At 40.4% G+C, this 23033-nt stretch overlaps 1 protein-coding gene across 1 annotated transcript in view; it reads right to left on the bottom strand.

The window, feature by feature from the left end:
- hecw2b (HECT, C2 and WW domain containing E3 ubiquitin protein ligase 2b) overlaps positions 1–20530 on the bottom strand; it is a 51884-nt gene extending 31354 nt beyond the window's left edge. Inside the window, exons 1-8 of the mRNA XM_087836947.1 lie at positions 20019–20530; positions 12773–13913; positions 9643–9750; positions 7337–7431; positions 5330–5405; positions 5088–5257; positions 2885–3027; positions 2497–2597 (exon numbers count right to left, since the gene is read on the bottom strand). Coding sequence (XP_087693073.1) covers positions 2497–2597; positions 2885–3027; positions 5088–5257; positions 5330–5405; positions 7337–7431; positions 9643–9750; positions 12773–13154 — 1075 coding nt within the window. The 5' untranslated portion in view covers positions 13155–13913; positions 20019–20530. The remainder of the gene's footprint in view (positions 1–2496; positions 2598–2884; positions 3028–5087; positions 5258–5329; positions 5406–7336; positions 7432–9642; positions 9751–12772; positions 13914–20018) is intronic.
- Positions 20531–23033: the final 2503 nt, after the last annotated feature.

Raw genomic sequence — 23033 nt, 5'->3', positions numbered from 1 at the left:
GATCTACAGCCCTGTCCCTATACGGGATGTCAGAGAGGGTCAGCCACAGGTGCCTCTGCACCACTACTGTCGAAGCCATCCCTCTGCCCAGGGAGAGCGCTGCATCTGCAGGCTTCACTTCCCTCAGTTAAGGTCAGTGTTTGCGACCTTACGGCGATTCATGATGTAATCCACACCTACCTCAAACCTATAAGTCACTTTTACTGCACACCTCACCATAGTCTCACCGTCCTTATACATGTTTTCTGTCATTACCGATTTCCTTATACAGTACCATAACTCCTGTCTTGGAAGTCTATCATATACTTTCTCTAGACCACAAACACAGTATAGCTACTTTTTGAACTTTTATGAAAGCTTGCTTCCACCACTGAAAATAACTTCAAATTTTGAGTTCTTAAAACTCAAAATTTTGAGATATTTCGAGTTTTTTGTACATCAACCTTGCTACACAGAGTGCCAGTATAGATGTAACTACCAAGGTTATTATCGTTAACGAAAACTAACGAAATAACGAAAACTAGAAGTGAAAAAACATTTTCGTTAACGGAAATAAAAACAAAAACAAAAAAAGGAAAACTAACTAAAACTATAATGAGTGTTCACAAAACTAACTGAAATTAACTGAATTTATAGTAAAAATGTGTTTAGTTTTCATTGATGTGTGCGTGTCATACAAGAGTCAAGGGTGAAAATGAAGTTTAGTTTCCAGATATTTTTCTTGCTGTGTCTCATTATGCCAGCAGGTGGCAGCACGTTAGTCAAGTCGTCTGTGTTGCTGCTCCGTCCACGCGCAGAATCATGTCAGGAAAAGTCGGGAGCCAGAGTCCAATTTGGGATTACTTTGAATATGACTGTGTTTTGGATAAAGCAAGTGTCTTGTAGTGGAAACAGACAAATTATGAGGGACATTTCTAAAGGGAAAAAATCCCACAAACCTTAAAGTGCACTTGAAAAGCTCACACAAGAAGGCTAACCTAGCTTAGCTTGAGAAGGTAAGGGAGCACACTCAACCCTCATCCCCAGAAAACAGAAGCTAACCCCAGGCAAGGCAGCGTGATGCATCCCGAGACAACAGGACGGGGATATCTACATAACTGTGTGAGTCAATTACCTTCAAAAAGTTTATCAATTCACTTGAACCAAAATTACGAACACCCGGTGCTGCGAGAGTTAATAGTCTCATTGGGGCCAAGATATACATTTTATAGTTGCCTGGTATCAATGGTTGTTCATCTGCCTTTATTTATTTATTTAAAGAACCCATAGGTGGGAATGTGAGTTGTCTGTCTCTGCGTGTTAGCCCTGCGACAGACAGGCGACCTGTCCAGGGTGCAGTATGGTAGCTGGAATAGCAACATACCCAAGGATGAGCAGAATGACTGATATGATGAAACTGGGATTTTGTTACACTTAATTATTGCAAACACGACTAAAACTATAACTGAAACTAATCAAAACTAAACTGAAACTAAGGATTTTCAAAAAAATAAAAACTAAACTAAACTAGCAAACAATTGGTAAAAACTAATTCAAACTGATATAAAATTGAAAATCTGAAGTCAAAACTAAATAAAAATAAAAACTAATGAAAACTGCAAAACTATTAAAACCCTGGTAAGTTCACTTCTTTTCCAAACCTCCCACTCTCCAAGATGCCTCCCTAGCCGCTGTGTGAGCTGCCCTTACTTTCTCCTTAACGAATCCTCTGCACATCATCACTAATTTTCTTCCTCCTTTCTTTCATTTTCTTCATTCATGAGCTTCTCAAACTATTCCTTTCCGTACTTTCATCTTTGCAACACACTTTCTTCACTCATTTGTACATTTTCACCTATATCTCTAATGACCCTAAAATTGCTGCACAGCCTAATAAAAAGCCTCCCACAATTAAAATAAAACACCACACACCATATACTGTATATGAAAGTACAAGTAACAGATTTTATTTCATTAAATCATCGTTTTGTGAATTTGGGGGCTATGTGTGTATTTACCTTTATAGTGAGAATGAGAGTAATTTACCATACAACAGTATCATAATGCGCTACCTATAACAATAATGGTATCAACAATACAGCAGTTCTGCTATTTTTGATAAGTTTGTATACGATGGAACAGATAAGCTCTAGCTGTGCTTTGCCTCATAGCAAAAAATGAAGATAAGATATTTATCGAGGAGATGATATTGAATATGGAATCATATTGAACAAGAAATTAAGGCTCATTCATATCTTGTTTCAAAATGGAGGATTACCTATGACACTGCACGCTCATTGGCTACAACTTGGGAATCACAAGTCATTAGCTAATAATTGTGCACTTTCACAAACAGAGCCACCTTTTTTGTCACATCTGTTTTTTGCAACCACGAGGCAACGGCAGAAACGTTCATCTTAAGGCTCTTCAAATGTGACTTCAAAAACTAATGGCTGGCATCATGGTCCAACCTTTGAGATAAGGAATTACCCATTTAGACCACAAACACATACACACCTTCTTGTCCAGCTGAAGTGATGTCCACTCTGAACATAAGCTGCCCGCTCACATGGTCCATAGGAAGACGACGACACAGGCTGTAGCTGACTGTCTGATCACTGCACACACATAAACAATCGTTTTGTCCCTACTGACAAACACCTACTAGCATTTCAATACGGTACAGAAAACAAGCTCACTGATCTCACTTCAATCAACAATCAAGTGACTGGATGGGTAATTGTGCATCAACTACATTCTGCTGATTTATATGCAGTTTTCCACAACGGGGAATTTATTGGTAATTTCTGTGCAACTTGCCAAGAGACTGACAATTTTTGTTAACACTGCACAAACTGTATGTCATCATTACTTATCTCATGTTTGGCTCTGCGTGCCGACTTACTCAGCAGCCGGCCGTTCCAGAAGTCTCCGGATGGGGATGATCAGCTGGCCCAGGAAGCGCTTGATGATTGGCCGGCTCTTGGCAAACTTGTCCTTCACCTCAATCTCCAGCACATCAGTTATCAAAGCCACAAATGTATATTTCTAAAGAAAGAGTAAAAAGCAAAATGCTGGAAAGTTTAGTATATTTATACAGTTGTGTTTGCATTACATAAAGTTAATTATTGACTCTGCCCAGTGACTCTACCTGGCCTACCACTTCTCAGTTGTTGTCGTTTCTAATCATTTCTACTAACAGTTGACTGCAGAATATTTAGTAGCAAGTAAATTTTTCAACTGAAATATTGCACAGGTGCCGTTTTATCGCAGTAACACACTGGAGTTTACTGGAATGACAGTGTTACACAGCTGGCATGGTGGATTCAAACGGAACAATCTCAAAGTAAAAAAGCTGCTTCAAAATGAAAACAGAGAAGGGAGAAAGGAAGAGGACAAAGCAAGGATTAACCTGGGACAAGGATTTACACAGTTTTAGGATTTAAGGGGCTTAAAAACAGAAATCCAGGAGTTATCATTTAACTGATGGCTAAGTAACAAACTATGCCATCTATCTATCTATGTTTTAATCATAGATAGATAGATAGATAGATAGATGGATAGATGGATAGACGGATGGATGGATGGATCAGAATGCTGATTGTAAATACATCAGTCCATATGTTGCCACATAACTATAGTTGTCTCTTCTATCTTTCCTTTTATTACTCTGCCAAGGCAAAGAGTAGAGTCAACACTATTGATGTAAGTTCATTTATTTTAACTACACGAGTGTACAAATTCATCCTCAGCTGGACATAGATGATCATCAAGGACCATCTTTACCTAATCCCAACCTCTAGGGCTACGTTCACTCTGCACGTCTTGATGCTCAATTCTGAGTTTTTGATCAAATCGATTTTTTTTGTCTGCTCATTCACACTACAAATAAAATGCGACAGCAAACGCGCTCTAGTGTGAACGCTCAAAGCGGCCGCGTGCGCAAAAGAAGACGTCACACACAACGCGCTCTGTTTAGACCCAGAGCAACAGTATTGTTTGACTGATGGCCTTAATATAAAAACTTGTTTCGGACTTTACGTTTCCCAATTTTTGCTTTAAGTTATTTTGTTATTTTGTTATTTAAATTTGGCCTAATAATGATCCTTATTGCTGTTTTAGAGGAGCGCTGCTTCAAAGGATAGTTGCAGATTTCTGTCAGAATCTGCAGATTATACAGTACAAATAAAATGTTCACGTTTCTCCAACGTTGTCTTCCCAACAGTTTCACTGACATCTACGCTGGATGGTCAGGAAGCGTTCATGATGTCTTCTCCGCGCTGATAATTGGCGTCTGTCTTGTGTCGGTGACGTAAAAGACGGATTTAATGCGACATGACCATCAAACAGCAGCTTTCTGAAACATCAGATATGTATCGGATTCAGTACCACATATGAAAGTGACCCAGATCGGATTTGAAAATATGGGATTTGTGGCGTTCACACTGTCACACCATGATCGGATAGATGGTCGCAGAGGGTCAGAAAAATCGGATTTGATGCGCTTTCGCCTGCAGTGTGAACGTAGCCTAATACAGTTCAATCTTATCAGTGAATGCCCAGCATATTGTATGGAGTAGCATTTAATCATTTACTGCACCTACAGGACCTGTATGTAGTCAAATGTGTGGTAAAGATGTAGATAATTGAATTTAGTTATAAATAAACTGCATGCAATGAAAACCAAAACTGAAACTGATTCAGTTCATTTCTTCTGTATGAACTGTAGAATATATACAGACATGCAGCCTTTTATGTTTACAGTGACACAAAGCATTAGAAGTTTATCTATGTGTACTTTTGCTAATAACAAATCATCTTTATTCTTAATCAAAAACATAAAGTACAAGTCTAATTAGTACCATGAATAAGAGATTTGAGGAGTGAAATGGTTCTAATAAAAATGGATGTTCATGTGACAGCGAGCTAATGATAATTCTATTAGAAGTAAAAGACCTGGCATGGCCGGGGCAAGACTACTTAGGGCTGCCAGTTTGTTATTAGAACAGGTGTCACAGACAGAGTGCCCTCACCCATCGGCTCCATCAAGCTCTGCAGTGCCTGCTGGGTAAGGTAATCTTAGTGAGTCAGTGTGAAGTTATGCTAACCTCCCCATGCCACACAGGGTTGATGGTGTTGGATATGATGGAGGAGCGTCTCTCCTGGCCATGGTGGGTAAACTTTGGGAGGCCGCTCCTCTTCCCGGGCTGGATCGACATTTTCAGGTAGGGGTCCGGGTTGAAGAACATCCCTTTCTTTAGGTTCACTGCTCGGAAGTCTGAATTGGAAAACTTGATGAGTGTTTTTGTTTTCATCCTCCAGCACATTTCCACTGACTCATTCATCTCACCTGACAGGGTGAAGCTGACAAGTTTCCGACAGTGCTCGTACTCCGACTGCTCCTCCACCTGGCCTTCACCCCTCACCTGGTGACAAGAAAAGAAAAACAAAAAACATGAACATGTTTTCAGCCCTGATAAAAGTTTAACCAGGAAGACTTAAGTGGGTGGAGTTAAGACTGTTTCTCACATCTCTTCACATGAGAGAGGTTAGTGCCATTCACCCTCACTACAATTACACCTCATTGAATCATTACATCAGTTCATGGTTTACCAAAGCCATAAACTATCCAAAATATATTACTGTTTTCACAAAGCTCCATGTATTAATGCTTGAATTTATTAGCCATTATTTTATCAGGATGAGTCAATAAGAGTGAAAAAATAATTTTGAAAGCTCTTGAACTCTTGAACAGTTCCTCCTGTAACCTGGATTTGATTATCCATCCATTTTCTTCCACTTATCCGGTTCTGAGTCATGGTGTGGCTGGAGCCTATCCTAGCTGTCTTAGGGCAGAGGGTTGGGGTACGCCTGGACCTGTTCAGGGTGTACTAACGCATAGAGACAGACAACCATTCATACTCCAATTCACACCTACGGGCATTGTAGAATTACCAATGAACTTAACCCCACTAACTGCATGTCTTTGGACGGTGTGAGGAAGCCGGAGTACCCAGAGAGAACCCATCCTAACACAGGGAGAACATGCAAACTCCACAGAGAAAGGCCCTGGCCTCACAGCAAGAAGGTCCTGAGTTTAGTTCCACACTGAACCTTCTTGCTGTGAGGCAACAGTGCTGACTAGTGCTGGGCCATATCACGGTAATACCGGTGTAATGTTGGGCAACGATAAGAAAATGAAATATGTATATATATGTAAATATATTTACATACGCACATGGCGGTGACGGAGAACGAGAAAGGTGAAAGTGGATCGTTGAATGAAACAGATGAACCAGAACTGGTTTGTAAAAATGCTGCAGCTTCAGTGGTGGAACTGGTTTAGCTTTCGTCCGTCAGATACACAACAAAGCACTATTTTTGGTAGCGCATGCTAGCGGGCCGTCGTTATTACCGTGTTGTTTGGAAAATACGGCGCACTTAAAATCAATCCTTTGATCTCAATAAAGAGGGGGAGCTAACTGAGAGTGACTGGGTTCGAGCAGGAACAGTGCTCGTCATGGTTCTCTCCCTCGTGCACGAGATCACACAAAGAGTTCTGCCTGGTGTTCAATGCTTTTTGCCTTTGTAGCAGATCCATCTGCTTCCACTTCTCCTTTTCAGGGTCACGGGGGCTGCTGGAGCCTATCCCAGCTGTCATAGAGCGAAAGGCGGGGTACACCCTGGACAGGTCGCCAGTCTGTCGCAGGACTAACACACAGAGACAGACAACCATTCATGCTCACATTCACTCCTATGGACAATTTGGATTACTCAATGAACCTGTGGGAGGAAGCCGGAGTACCCGGAGGGAACCCACGCAAACACGGGAGAACATGCAAACTCCACACAGAAAGACCTGATGGTGGAACTGAACTCAGGACCTTCTTGCTGTGCGGCAACAGTGCTAACCACCGTGCTGTAGTAGAATTGTCTCTAAATGTTCCAGCAATAGGCCTGTGCGAGACAGACCTATCACAGTTCTAGGTTAACCAATCACTCTGGGGGACGGTAACAACTCAGTTTTCCTTTAATATAGCTGCTGTGTTTTTCTTTCATTTTATGGAAGACATCGGCATTGTGTGATGTAGGAGTGCGTTTAAGTTTTAAGGAGTTTTAGAGCTGAGCTGCCTTTTATTTTGAAAGGTTTTCTCATGTCTGATATATTAGACAAGTAAAAGCCTGTATTTTGGTCACGTTTTGGCTCGTCCTCACCGTGACGCTGATTTAAACTCCTTTATTTATTGTCAGATATAAAACATACACATTTGTAACAAATGGCAGCTGCCCACACCTGGACAGAGGATAAAACAATCACTGGGAGAAAAGAAGGTGGGACACAGACAACTATACATACGGGTACTGCAGGATTCTTGACGGTGATACAAGGTGTTGTTGCTCTTAATGCTCCACTTATACCGTGATAATATTTAAAGCAGATCTTTGTCTCGGCTGTGAAGAGAGAAAACACAACACTCTACCTTTATGATCATAATCCCATATATTAAAAAACATTTTCATAAGAGTAACTTGGTAAAATATGTGCCAACAACAGAAAGCATTGATGCCAAAATCAGTGAACACCTTATTTAAATAAAATTGAAACATAAATCTGTTACTACATTATATTACACACTGTGCAAAAGTCTTGAGTTACCCCAACCATTCTTTATAATTTGCTAGAAAAATGGGAAATGTAGTGATTTATTGAAAGACATGCAAACACACATGGAAATACAGTTTGTAAAGCAAAAAAAAGTCTGTACAATTTTCAATGTAAGTCAGTATTTTTAAGCAGGCTTCACAGATAGCTCTCCAGGCTCGGTGAAAGACCTTCCAATGCTCTTCTTTGGATGTTGCAGATCAAATCTGACCATACTTTTCTGTGCTTATAATGCCATCAATTCTGACAAGATCCCTGAAATTGTTATTCAGAAGAGAACGGATGTTGTCGCGACCTCCTGAAAATACTTTTAGGATTTAATCCACCATATGAACTACTGGTCAAACACCTTCTCATTGTTTTTCTTGTGACATTACCAATAAGTCTGATGTGTCACATGACCCTCTTCCTATTGGAAAAACAAAAGTTGTATCCAAGATGGCCGACTTCTAAACGGCCACCATGGTCACCACCCATCTTGAGGAGTTTGCCCCTCACATATACTAATGTTCCACAAACAGGACTTTAATATCACCAACCATTCCCATGTTGTTACGCTGTATCCATAGAAACGGCCCACCCTGTAGTTACATTGTAGATTCTAACTGAAGGCATCAAAACTATGAATGAACACATATGGAATTGAATTATTCCAGGGTTTACCTTCCAATATAAAGCGCCTTGAGGCAGCTGTTGTTGTGATTTGGAGCTGTATAAATAAAATTGGATTGAACTGATTTATGTATATCTGCTACTGGAACTCTGTGTGGCATTTAAATGGACTCTAATCTGAGGTGCTGTTAACTTGCGATTTCTAAGGCTGGTGACTCGTCAGCAGCAGAGGGGACTCTTGGTTTTCCTTTCCTGAGGCGGTCCTCGTGTGAGCCATAGCACTTGATGGTTTTTGCAACTGCACTTGGGGACACATTCAAAGTTTTAGCAAGATCTGAAAACTGTTCACAAACGCTGTCCATCTAATCTGACTGAGCTGGAGCTGTTTCAAAGAAGAATGGGCAAAGATTTCAGTCTGTAGATGTGCAAAGCTGGTAGAGACAGACCCTAAAAGACTGGCAGCTGGAACTGCAGCAAAAGCTGGTTCTACAAAGTATTGACTCAGGGGGCTGAATAATTACACACACCCCACTTTGCAGTTATTTATTTGTAACAAATGTTTGGAATCATGAATGATTTTCGTTCCACTTCTCACGTGTGCACCACTTTGTGTTGGTCTTTCACCTGGAAGTCCAATAAAATTGATTCATGTTTGTGGCTGTAATGTGACAAAATGTGGGAAAGTTCAAGGGGGCCGAATACGTTTGCAAGCCACTGTAGTGAAACTGGCTCTAGATTTCAATATGCTAGATTTTAAAAAAGTGGGTTGATGACTTTTTAAAAACTATTTAAAAGCTAAGTATTTGAAGCTAAAAATAACAGCAATTATATACTGTATGTTTACATTTTGTATCAAGTTAAAATTAAATAATTATTTTTTTAAATACAAATAGAAATTTGATCATTTGAGACTGGAGTAAACCAGGTCTTTAAATCTGTCCCACATTACTAATTCAAGTTTATTTTGATGGTAAGAAAGACCAGTGAAAATTGAACCTTCAATAATTTGTGAGATATTCATATATAAACATCAATGTGCAACAAAATGGCCTGAAATGAATATCTATGTATCTTATATTTAATACATGAAGCTAAAATTTCACAGTAACCACGATATATGTTCAGACTTTGTACCACAACATTTCATGCAAATCAGACCTGAGATGGAGTCACACACTGATATAACTGTCCTCTGCATCTCCAACTCAGAAACTGAGACTGAGACTTTAATGCACTTGTTCAAGCCCTGCACAGAGTGCAGCCCGGCCTCCACAGCATATCATTAGGTTTGTATCACCAAACTCAACAGAGCTATGCAGCATTAACAGGAAGTATTCATCGCATAAATAAAGGATCATTTGTAATTAACAAGAACACAAAACACTCACGCTCCATAAAATAGGGTCCCGGCTCCAGTCTCCACACAATCTGTCCTCTCTGGGTGCCGTTCACACCGCGGTTCTTGGATTCCCACACGTTGGCCACACAGGTCTCATCTGTGAAACATTTATATGTAAATATACATAAATATGTTTAAGTAAATATACATTTCTAAATGTGTTCTTTACCTCTGCACAGATGCTTACAGACATAGAAGGAACAGTTATTGATCCAAGAAGAACACAAAACTACGTTTTTAAACAGTGAAATTACAATTCACACAACTACACTTAATTTTCTATTTGTTTGTTTAATTGTTATATTATTTCAATATCTTACATTTTATGTATTTACCTTCTTATTCTTAAGATCTTTTGTAGTAACATGTTTCCATATCATTGGTTTATTTTAAGTTTTTCTTCTTCATTGTCTGGTGTGTAACATTGTTGTTAATGCACAATTTGCACAGTTAAGCAGCAGATTCATTATTGAAGAATGTTATAAACGGTTTAAAGTGCCTTTATTATTACTTTTTGACAGTCTTCACTAAACGGTTCTCTAATTTAACTTAATATCTGAGTGTCTCTCAGCTTTCAACCAGTTGGTTAGTCCATTTTGACTAAGTAATTGGTTGCCCTGAACATCCATAATAGCCATTTATTTACAGGCAGCGTCTACTGGTCCAAATCCAATGATCCCCAGTTAAGTTCTGAATTGGCCTTTTCTCCTATTTTTAAGCATATTAAAGGACAAAAATGACAGATTTGTATCAGCAGTGTCATCCTAACTGAGTTATGATCTGCACACAGTTTTACTTATTTTACTTAAATTCACCATCTCATATTTACCGCAACTTGATCTTGTTACTGAATGCTCCTCTCGGCCCTAAGTCCTCTATAATAATAATTAAAAGAGCTAAATAATCAGGGAAAATCTTGATGTTGGTTTGAATGGGACATATAAATGTCACCACATGCAGTTGGATCATCGCGTTGGAGCCAGAAGGCAAAAGGAGGATGAGCCATAAGGTTCACGTATCTTCTTTGTTTTTTCTTCCTTTTTTAAGTTTGTATGTGTTGTTGTTGCTTTGCTCACTAATTTTAGGTTTTTCCGGCTCCTAAAAAGCCTTGAAGAATGATTGGTCTGCCTGTAGTTTGGGCAGTAAGTCTGTGTTACTGCGCTCGTGTATTTTCCTTTTCTTTCCCACCAAAATCTGATAGAAACATATTTTGGGTAAATTACTCAAAAAACTGTGAAACAGCAGAAAAGCTTTTTAACAAAAAAAAAATCAGTTAAAATTTAATCAGCCAATTTTACTATGACTCTTACATTTCTGACAAACACAAAAAACATATGATATTGATCTCTGATCTTCATTATATATAAATCGTATAGATTTCCTCCCTGATCAGGTCTGAGATGCAGCGCAGCACATCTTACCAGCCACTTTGACCAGATTACCAAGTTTGGTCTTACTGGTTAAAACAGATTACCAAGCTATGATACAAAACATTCAAACAGATCCAACAGGTATCACCTCCACTGTATGTAACTGTAGGTTGTGGTCCTGAGTGTGATTACTGTGTTAGACTCTGCACAGATGAACCACAGCCCGAGTAACGAGCCAGAGTTAAATTTAAAAAACACCAAAGGTTTGGAAACATCCTGAGAAACTTTGATCATTGTGCCAAAACCACAACACAGTTATCTGCTGTATCATTTAAGAAAGCAAACTATCTACATATTCACAAAAATACAAAAAGAATTGTTAATAATTAGTAAAGTAAAAGTATAAAAGTGTAATAAGTAGGGATGCAACGATACCAATTTTTTCAAACCGATACGATACCGATACTTGGATCTGAGTACTTGCCGATACAGAGTACAAAAACTGATACTTCTACCACACACACACACACACACACACACACACACAAATACAATGAATTGGAAGACAGGTTTTATTTTATTCTCTGCCGATAAAAAATAAAATCTTAATAAAAATAAGCACTTCTGTTAAATTATTGCAGAGTCTCCACATTGTAATTTAACAAAAACTATTGGCACTGTCTCGAGCTTTCAGAATAATAAATAAACACTTCTGTTTGGAATAAAATAAATACAAATTAGGTTTGAGAATAAAATAAACTTTTAAATTATTGCAGAGTGTCCATATTGTAAACAAACAAACAAAATAACTTAAGTATTCGGCATTGACGAACGAACTCCTCATCTGCCCGTGGATCATCAGTCCACTGTGCCGTTAAACCGAGGACTGACATCGCACACACTGCTTGTCTTTACCTCTTTAGAAAGTTTTGGCACCATTATCTCCCTGATTTTCCACGACCGGCATTGGCTGGTCATCCAGAGCGATAAAATGAGTCGAGCCTCTGTTATTTTAACTGCCCGTGGATTTTCTCTTGACATTTTTCTTCGCTTTTCCAAAACCTGAGTTAAAGTTGGCTGTTCCACACTGCTGACATTTTGTTTAGCCTAGCTACAGCAGCCTCCAGTTTCTCTTTTTTATCTGGAGCCGCCAGTCTCACTCGCCTAACCCTGTGGCTGTTTAGCGCGGGATGTCCCCCTAGTGGCCAATCTAAAAAACTACAACAGAAATGACAAGCCACCCTCTGATTAATGAAATAAGTTGGTATCGGTTCATGGTATCGGTTAACTTTTACGAGTATGAGTACACACACATTTTACAGTATCGGCCCCGATACCCGATACCAGTATCGGCCTATCGGTATCAGTGCATCCTTAGTAATAAGTATAAAAAGCAATAATAATAATAATAATAATAATAATAATAATGTGCTAAAGTCATTAAAAGCTGTTCTAATTTTTCCCAACAGCAACTGATTAAAAATTAAGAAGCTTTTGTCTATTAAATCTTTCAAAAGTAATCCATGAAATCAATCGGGCATGTTGTCACAGTTACCAGCTACCTGTGTCATGCCAGAGACACGCCCACCATCTTTTTCTGTACCTATGGGCCCAGCTCTATGAGGCTACCTGGAATTGATGCTAAGCTAACTTCAGCTTTGTTCTGCTAGTTCACGAGTAACAAATAAGAGATATATGCAGAGTAACTGGTGATAAAGTAGTAATTAAATTTGTTTTCCAGTTTCTCACCGATGTGGTATAAGCCGATCCAGTCAGTTGCATCAACTTCCTCCTTTATGTCCCAGGAGATCACCAGGTGGCTGTGACCCAGAGTCACCTGGTACGTAGAAGCTGTGAGCGACGACCGACTTTCTGAAGTCACCAGGTCTGTGTCGCTATTGGCCCGCTGAAGCAGTCCTGCTGTTTCTGGCTGATTCCCTGATGACATCGTAGAGGAGGCCGAGGTCGAGGCTCCGATTGGTTCCTGCGCTGACAAGCTGCAGACGTTGTCAGGCCCAATGGTGTAGGGTCGGGTATGTGGAGTGCGTCGACGCACCGCCAGCAGGTGTTCCCTGGCACTGCCGCTAGGTGATGATGAGGATGATGAAGAGGCAGTGGCAGCTGTTGCCATGGTAACAGTAGAGCGAGGTGAAGGGAGGGGATGAGAAGTTAGGGGGTTGGGTGATTAGCTAGTGGTGCTGGTAGTGGTGAGTGTGGGGACGTAAAGGTGAAGATGGTGATGATAATGGTGTGGGGGGGGGTGACTATGGACGGGGGGGGGGGGGGGAGGACAGCAGATGCAACAGAAATGGACTGAAAAAAGAAAACAAATAAGGAAGTGGAAACGATGAAATCAGAGTATGAACAGCGAGCTTTAGCTTAAACAAACGCAAAGGTAACAGGAGGCGACTCTTCATCAGAACTGAATATTTGGAGCAGTGCAGCTGTAGTATAAAATGAAGGAAACTGCTCAGATCATATTTCCACTGAAAGAAACCTTCTGCCCCGGGGCCACATTCAGGACAAGGCACTTGAGAGTTTGCAGTTTCCACAAGCGATCATTGAAAAGAACGTGAAGTGTTGGTGGCTGAAGCTTCTGTAAGCAGTCATTTATATCCTGTCATGTGACACCAGTCCATTTTCACACACACAGTACAGCAGCCTCTTGCTTAAGAATTAGTTTGCTTGAAAGGTTGAAAGGTCGAAGGTCATCCAGCCACACATTATAAAAAGAGAACCATGGAGGTGGGACAGGGGCGAAAAAGATGCAGAAGGAAGGATAAAGATGAAGCCAAGATGAAGCCACTTGTAGGTCCAGGTGGGAGGAAGCGATGACAGGGGTGGTCCTACAATCCACGAGGACTGTCAGGGATGAAAGGAGGCTGGAAACCTGAAGGAGAGAAAAGAAGCAGCTGATTAAACAGGAAGAAAACAGGAATGAATTATCTTTTGTGTGCTTAACAGTGGTGATGTCACCTGAGACGACTGTCTGGATAATAATCCGTCAGTTTGAAATAATTTAAACGTTACTAGAGCCACTTGCAACACATGCAGAGCTTTGATAACAACAAACATGCAGCAATTAGCACAAATGTCTAAGGGTGCTTAGCGATTATTTCACCATAAACTGGCTGGGACCAGTTGCTCCTGCAAGATTTCAGACAGAGTTAAATCATAAGAAGAGTCGTCCAAGAACCAACGAACTTGTGGAGAGCTGCAGAAAGAGCTGGAATCAGCAGGTACATGTTTACAAGAAAACTATAATTAATGTTACAAATAACTTTATGGACATCTGTCGTTTGATTTCTTTGGATGTGATTGGATGAGTTATTACTGACATGTGGTGAGAGTTTAATTTCAATAGTACCTTTGAGAAATACATTTACCTAAATATTCAGTACTTATTATTATCTACATGATACATTAATGGGAAGAAAAGCCAAAAATCTTCCTGACACTGGCAAAGGCATCAACTACAGGCCACCACTACAGCATCATCTGCCCCTAAATTAAGGAAAATTATAAATTATATATGAAGCAGCTGGAAGTGCTTTCAGCCTGCAGGTAAAATAAGTATTGTGTTGTGGTGGCGCAATTTTCTGGCAGCAGGGACATCACTACGGAGCCCCGCAGGGGACATGGGAGAAAAAAAATTAAGACGGACTTTTGCGAGATCTCGCAAAACTAACTCGGGATCTCGCAAAAGTTTTAGCCGCATTCTTCGGAGGCCGCCAGCTGGAAGCCGACTGGGAGGTCGAGGCACGATGTGGCGGGAAAGCGGTGTTCCTCCCGGCTGTAGTAGGTCTCGACCTCCCGTTAGCTTCGAGCTAGTGGGTGTCAGATCTCCAAAAACGTCGGAGCACTTTTGCAAATATGTGATGTCTTGTAAACCGAGCAGGTATCTGACGTTTACACAACTACATTCACGCCTCAAAATATCTTAAAAGTGTATTTTGTGACCCAGAAAAAGGAATATTACAACTAAGTAGCTGCCGCCATTCAACTTTTGCGAGATCCCGAGTTAGTCCGCCTTAATTTTTCTCTCCCATGTCCCCTGCGGGGCTCCGTACATCACAATTGAATTATTAACTCTAAATGATTAAAAACTGTGTTTAACTTGAAGAGTTTCTGGTTAACCCAAAGTTAATAACTAATTTTGTTTTATAAATCTGGAGCAAGTGTGCAGAAAAAGAACGGAGCTCCTCGACAGCACCACTCACAGGGACGCTACATAAATAGCTGCAGCATGATTAGAGAACAATAGAGGGGTCCTGCCAAAGGGAACAGCTTCCTGTTCCCAGCACACCCACCACATTCCTCCATGCCACTTTGTGTCTGTTTGTTTTTCACAGCTCAAGCTTAGAAGCACAACAAAGTGACTGAGTGTGACAGACTTGGTGGCACTCCAATTATTTAATGAACTGTCTGCACATAGTTGAGACAACACGATCAATCTGAGACCAACGATGTCAGGACAAACTAGAAATGCAGACAACAAATGCTTTTATCTGAAGCCGTGCACTGATTGCTTTGCTTTAAGTCATATAGCAGCTGCAACACTGTATCCAGGACACAATGGGAACTTAACGTACCCTTCCAATAATTAAAATGGATGCAAATAAAGTCTAGAAAGATGCATTCTGGACAGATACGTACATGTTTACATTGACACTGAAATGCATTTGAAATAATTCAAAGTAGGGATGCAACCATACCAATTTTTTCAAACCGATACGATACCGATACTTGGATCTGAGTACTTGCCGATACAGAGTACAAAAAACCGATACTTCTACCACACACACACACACACACACACACACACACACAAATGCAATGAATTGGAAGACAGGTTTTATTTTATTCTCTGCCGATAAAAAACTTAATCTTAATAAAAATAAGCACTTCTGTTAAATTATTGCAGAGTCTCCACATTGTAATTTAACAAAAACTATTGGCACTGTCTCGAGCTTTCAGAATAATAAATAAACACTTCTGTTTGGAATAAAATAAATACAAATTAGGTTTGAGAATAAAATAAACTTTTAAATTGTTGCAGAGTGTCCATATTGTAAACAAACAAACAAAATAACGAAAGTATTTGGCATTGACGAACTCCTCATCTGCCCGTGGATCATCAGTCCACTGTGCCGTTAAACCGAGGACTGACATCGCGCACACACTGCTTGTCTTTACCTCTTCAGAAAGTTTTGGCACCATTATCTCCCTGATTTTCCACGACCGGCATTGGCTGGTCATCCAGAGCGATAAAATGAGTCGAGCCTCTGTTATTTTAACTGCCCGTGGATTTTCTCTTGACATTTTTCATCGCTTTTCCAAAACCTGAGTTAAAGTTGGCTGTTCCACACTGCTGACATTTTGTTTAGCCTAGCTACAGCAGCCTCCAGTTTCTCTTTTTTATCTGGAGCCGCCAGTCTCACTCGCCTAACCCTGTGCCTGTTTAGTGGGGGATGTCCCCCTAGTGGCCAATCTAAAAAACTACAACAAAAATGACAAGCCACCCTCTGATTAATGAAATAAGTTAGTATCGGTTCATGGTATCGGTTAACTTTTACGAGTATGAGTACACACACATTTTACAGTATCGGCCCCGATACCTGATACCAGTATCGGTATCGGTGCATCCCTAATTCAAATGTAACTCATATTATACACAAACAGACCAGATTTGTAGTTCAGATTCTGTAAACTTACCTAAACAACAATATTGTCCAGCCATAAATATTGCCAGTGTAAATGTGGCTCCTGTGCATTTCGAGGCTGAATATCCCCAAAGATGGGAGCATGAAATAGTCCAAAATGTCCTGATATGTTGAAGGATTAAAACTTTTAACTAAAGCCCAACACCTGGAAAACAGCCCCACACCATAATCCCCCCTCCACCAAACTTTACACTTGGCACAGTGGGATCAGACCAGTACGTTTCTCCTCCATCAGACTGCCAGATGGAAAAGTGTGACTCGTCACTCCACGGCTCTAGAGTATAGTGGCGGCATGTTTACATCACTGCATCCAACGCTTGCATTGCACTTGATGATGTAATGCTTGGATGCAGCTGCTTGGTCATGAGGCTCTCTACACACTGTTATTGAGCTAAAGCTCCAGAGCTCTGTAGCATGCATGTCACTTGCATTTGCCACTAAAACAGACCTGGAGTAAAACATATTCAGCCCAAGCAGCCATAGTTCTCTCTGAATATGCTCTCATCCTTCAGTGTGGAGTCTGTCTGCTCACTAATGCCAGGAAACAAAGAGGCAGAGCTGCCACAGAGATGCTGAGCATCCACTAGCATCCGAAACAGAAGCGCTTGTTACTGTAATCAAAATCCTTTACTTGGAAAAAGCAGGAGGGAGTTCTTATTAAACCAGCTTTTCGAAAACTTAAATATGAAGAAAAGTTACTTTGAAGCTCCTCCAATCCATGCAGTTCATGTTACACAGTGAAGAATCTACAGACGTTAAAGTAAACTATATGTACGCAGATGAATTATTAACACTGTGACATAATGTTTAAAATGGGCATCTTCTGTGTCATAGTGACACCTGCAGTAACCAGGTCTGCTTGACCATCTATATTTCAAGGCTTTAGTAACATTGTTTTGTGGAGTTATAAAAATATAAATATATAAAAATTACATTTATTAAGTTGTGTTAACATTTTAAAATATAAAAATAAAATCCCACACCCTCCCAACATGCCCGTAAAAATATACATGGGAGAGTAAAACGACCCTGACCTGCTGCTGTTAGCAGGACAATAAATTATTAACATTTAAACCTAATGTTGCATCAAAGCGTATTTTCTTTCTCGTTGCCACCACAGTAAAGGCTTACAGCCACACATACTCATTCAAAAACACACAGACGCACACACACACAAAAAGCATATACCCGTGAACATACACCCACTTTATCTCATCCAGGAGCCACAACACTCAGAACTGCTTCTGACTCCTCAGTATTTAAGAAGAGTAAAGGCTATTTTATTTTATGCTTTAGTTTAAATGTAAACCTTTTATTTGACATTAATGTGTTTGTGAATGTTTATTTTTGCATTTAGGGAAATGATTTCTTCAAAAAAAATCAAATTTTTAATCAAAGGAAGAGTTTTTGCTTTTTTGGCAGATATTGTATCCTGTTAAACTGTTACAATGTTTGAATTCTAAACTGGAACCAATGAGCAGTTATATTTTAAAAGGCTTTTTTCCTTTTGAATATTCACTGTTGCTTAGGAAGTATTTCTTATGTGATTACTTGACAGAGTAATAAACAGAAAACTCGCTAAAATTATCAACAGCTGCAACATAATAAGATTTGAACTGCAGCCGATTTGATTGGCTGGATGTTGATGTGACTGGAAATAAAAACAGTTTTAATATTACCCACAGACTAGAATCAGCCGTTTACTGAGGTTTGTGTTTAAAATCAAAAAAGCAAATCAGAAAAGACCGTCAGGAATTGACTTCAAGTAAAAACAGGGCAGGATGTCCTGCAAAGGAAGTGGTATCAAGTATCAAGTGAAGAGCCCCAGCTGTCCGAGCTGGGCTCAGCACAGACTCAGCAGTGCTGCCAGTTTGCTAGTGAAGAAGTCGCACATTCAACCAAGGAAAGAAAAACAAGTTGCCTCAACCTACGAACAGAACCTTGGTTTATACCACAGTTTACAGATTACACAGTCAGGCTCAGATCCTGAGTGGACGTGGTGAACAAATCAGAACTGCACATTCAGCCAACCTCACAATAAGCCCTGATCCTGCTGAGTTTGTAAATGTGTACACAAAGTCAATTTCATTTTAATGACAGAGTCAAGAAAGGAAATCATTACATACAAGTTATAAACTGATCTGCACGTCACTGAGTGACCTCAGTAATGGTGAAGCTCACCTGTCGACAGATTCAATTTAATCTCTTTCAACTTCTCCAAAACCACAACAAGACCAAACAGCTGTGTCAGGGACGAGCTTCGAGACGTGCACATAAAACAAACTACAAGACCACCAGCAAAACATTCAGTGAGGAACTGGTTTTTTTTTAGGATTATATTATTTAGAAAATGTTAGAAATATAAAATGACCATCGATCTCCAGACCATCATTGGGAATGATCATGAGAAATGTGCTACTTCAGCGCAAAACTACACTGAAGGGTCTCCAGTCAAGAACACTACTGGTAACACACTTTGCTGTAATGGATTGAAATCTTGCAGCACCTGCAAGGCCCCCTGCTCAAGAAGGTACGTGTACAGACCCATTTAAAGTTTGCCAGTTAACCTTTAAACGATTCAGAGGTCTGGGACAAAGTGCTGTGGTCAGATGATGAAATCAGGCGCTTTGGCATCAACTGTGTTTGGAGGCAAAGAAATACTGAGTATGACCCAAAGAACAACATCCCACCATCAAGCATGGAGGTGGAAACATGTTGGGGCTGTTTTTCTGCTAAGGGGACAGGATGGCTTCACTGTAACTATAACTTCCAAAACAGTGAGAACAGTGAACCGATGGGTCTCCAGCAGGACGATGACAAGAGTCAAAGTGGAAAGATAATATGTGGAGGGGCTAAAGCTTTGAGGTGCTGAGCAGCAGCCCATCAGCCTGAAGGATTTAGAGACAAGTGGACCAACATCTGTCTGCATGTGTGAGAACTTCTTGCAGATAATGGCTCTGATAACAGCTTTAACTCATGAACTCTTTGCTCCTGCAGCTTCTCCTTCTGACAGCAATAAGCTGATACTCGATGAAGCGTGGCTGTGTGCTGATGCTAATTACAGATTTATTTGTTCCTGCTGCTACACATGGATCAAAGAATGACTTCATCAGCTCACAATAGCGACCTCGTCAGAGTCAGACTGTTGCCTAAAGAAAATGAGATCATGTAGCGGGAACAAAAACAACCCAGCTGTTGAGGTTCTTCTCATAAACGCATCCTCTGTTGTGCTAAAAGAAGTGTGTTATTACATATAGAGACGCCTTCCGTACCTTTGCTTTGAAAAACAAAAACAAAGCGTCGTTAACACGCTGAGAGCGGCGCTGAAGGACAGCAGGCCTCCTCACGGCCCTGACACAACAGATCCGTCATCAGCGGAGTCCGCGGCGCAGAACCAGGCGCATCCCCGCTGCTCGTAATCCAACAGGGAAGCAGCGCCTCTTCAAACGTTTACGGCTCCCGTTTATAAATCATGCTCCGACCTAGTTCTGTCTGCTGCTCGGTGATGTTTCCGATTTAAAAGGTCTAATTTGCCCAGACCGCTTCAAACCCCATCTCCTCGTTTCCTCGCCTCCCTGCTCTTCATCCTTAGTTGGTACATACGCTGATTACGCTGCGTGATCTAAAAACAAACCAACAGTAGTCCGAACATGGAGGCGTGCTCCTGTGAAAAGTCCAGCTCAGGAACTTTTGTTTGGAACCAAACCAGTTCTTCCTGTGGGAACCAAGCAGCCCGTTCAGCGTCGAAACCAGTGATTTGACGGACACCTCCCACCTCCACCCCCTCCTTACGCCAAACGTGCCAAACATGAGGGTCGGGGACCTTCAGGGGTCGCTTAGAAGTATTTCAATTACAGGAGAATTACTGTGTTAATCACAGAATGCTGTTTATATATTTTTTAAATGAAGAGTTGAGAATGTGAAAGACATTGATATGAAAGGGGGAGAAACAAGGTCTGAATTAATAAAGAATAACTGCTTGAAGAAGGAAAATTTACTAACAAATGCTGAAACAAAAGCAAAAACATTCAGCGTGCCGTTCAGCTTGTAACCATGTAACAGGTAAATGTGTGCCTGAAGTGTAGCGACAGCAGCCAATCAGGATGACACCGTCACATTTCAAAAGCTATTTTTTTAAAAGAAAAAAAAGCATAAAGATGTCTTTTACTGAGCTATGTTGCTGCATAGCTACAGCAGGGGTGTCAAACTCAAATACACAGAGGGGCCAAAACTCAAAACTGGATCAAAGTCGTGGGCTGACGTTAATATTCATTGAAAAAAATCTTCCTCCACATATAACAAGGAATCTTTTCTTATGAACTCAAACAGTATGGAACAAGCAAAGCTTAATACTAAACAATATATATAACTTATATAAATGTATATATAACTTAATATTGCACACATGCATTTTATTATTTATCATATTTTCATCATATTCTCCCACCTGCTCCTGTTTTCTGCCTTTCTTTTAGCCATTTTGGGATCGGTAGCATGGCAGTATTTGCATGGTTGCTATGACTACGGTCAACAGAGGAGAGGGTGCTAATGGCTCCTGTCGTGACTGATGGGCCAAAACACCAACAGAGCATTCTGGGAATTGTAGTATTAGCAGTATATGAACTGTATAATAATGGCAGGCCAGCTCTAATAGTAATTTTGGGCCAGAGTTTGACACCTATAAGCTACAGCTAACTGTCACATCTAAGATATCTGCATAGCAACATATACAACACTGAAAGTGAAGCTGCTGAGGTTAATATTTTTCCTTCTTCCAGTTACTACTGAAGCCATGCATTGTTGGCTTTGGGAGCTCAGCTACATGTTTCTCCCAAACTGGAAAGCACCACAGTAAAGTGCTTCCATTCACGACCAGTTTATACGTATCACCTAGTAAGGACATTTGTGTTTGATCGATTTGTTGTAACAGTGGTTCTTATTAAGAATGATAACAATAAATCAATAAATGCAATAAATTGATGAGTCTGAAAGCCTTTTTTTGTTTTTTGGGTTTTTTATTTGTGTCCACCTTTAAATAGTGTGACATTTGTAAAGAAATATGTGGGTTGTGCCCATGAAAAACCTTAAAAATCTTCTCTGCCAGTGCCAAACACCTTTCTGCTATTATCTTCTGTTAACTCCTGTCTGCAGTTCTGACCTGAACCCCCCTGAATACTTGCAGGATCAGCTTAAGCGTACTGTTTCTGTCATCAACGAATCCTGGTTGATGACACTTCACAGCAATTTGTGACCAAGCTGGTGACCAGCATGGGGAGGAAGTGTCAGGCTACTGTGGCTTTGTAGGGTTCTTCCACATTCCTCCTTCTCTCTCCTAATGCTGGGCTCACACGGTGCGATTTCTGGCTCATTTTGAGACGATTTTTCGACTGTTTTGGTGATCGGCCCGAGTTTCGCCTTCATCGTGTAGAAGCGATAAACACCTCACGACCAGCTCCCGATCATCAATCGTTTGGTCGTAAGAAAATCAAACCTGTTTGAAATCCTGTTGGCCGTCGTGAGGGCGTCGCCGCAGCCTCTCACACTGCGCACGCACAAACACAAAGACGGAGCAGCAGTGCAGCTGTGATCTGGACACAAGCGATGGAGGCACAACTTGTAGGACTTTGGCTCATCTGAGACTTTTCGATGTGGCCTCACAAAATGATCACGAACACAACAACCGTGAAAATAGTTGGATGGACTTTGCTGCTCAATCACAGCTGATCGTGTTTTTTATTAGCAATTTAGCAAAGTTGATGGTGTGTGTGTGTCTGTGTGAGTGAAAGACAGAGAGGGAGAGATCTTCTGTTATAACCTTCATGTTACGGACGCACAGTGTGAGCACTCAGGTCACATCAGAGCATCGTATAGTGTGAGACCTGCATCGTGACCTACGAACTTCTAACCCCTGCGAGTCAATCGTGCAGTTTGAGGAGACTGTATGTATTATTGTAGGGTCTACATTAGAATATAAAGCACCGTGAGGCGACTGTTGTTGTGATTGGTTCTGTATAAATAAAATAGAATTAAACTGGAAGTGAGGCACAGATTATTACATTAATAAACTGTTAAAATACCAGTGTTTTATTTCTTTAAACTTTAATATGCAAATACCCAAATGACTGTGAGGGACAGAGCTGGTTAGTTATACGTTTTTGGTATTTTGGGGTTTTATTTACCTCAAAAAATGCTAAAACATACAAACTGAACTAACAGTGGGCCCTTAGTTATAGTCAAAGGAACATAACTAAGCAACTTAATATAAGTGCTCAAAAAAATACACAAAA

Source organism: Neolamprologus brichardi, chromosome 23 (assembly GCF_056152115.1).
Source record: "Neolamprologus brichardi isolate AB-2024 chromosome 23, ASM5615211v1, whole genome shotgun sequence".
Taxonomy (NCBI): domain Eukaryota; kingdom Metazoa; phylum Chordata; class Actinopteri; order Cichliformes; family Cichlidae; genus Neolamprologus; species Neolamprologus brichardi.
The sequence above is the reverse complement of the archived record's forward strand: the minus strand, read 5'-3'. Positions and strand labels throughout refer to the sequence as shown.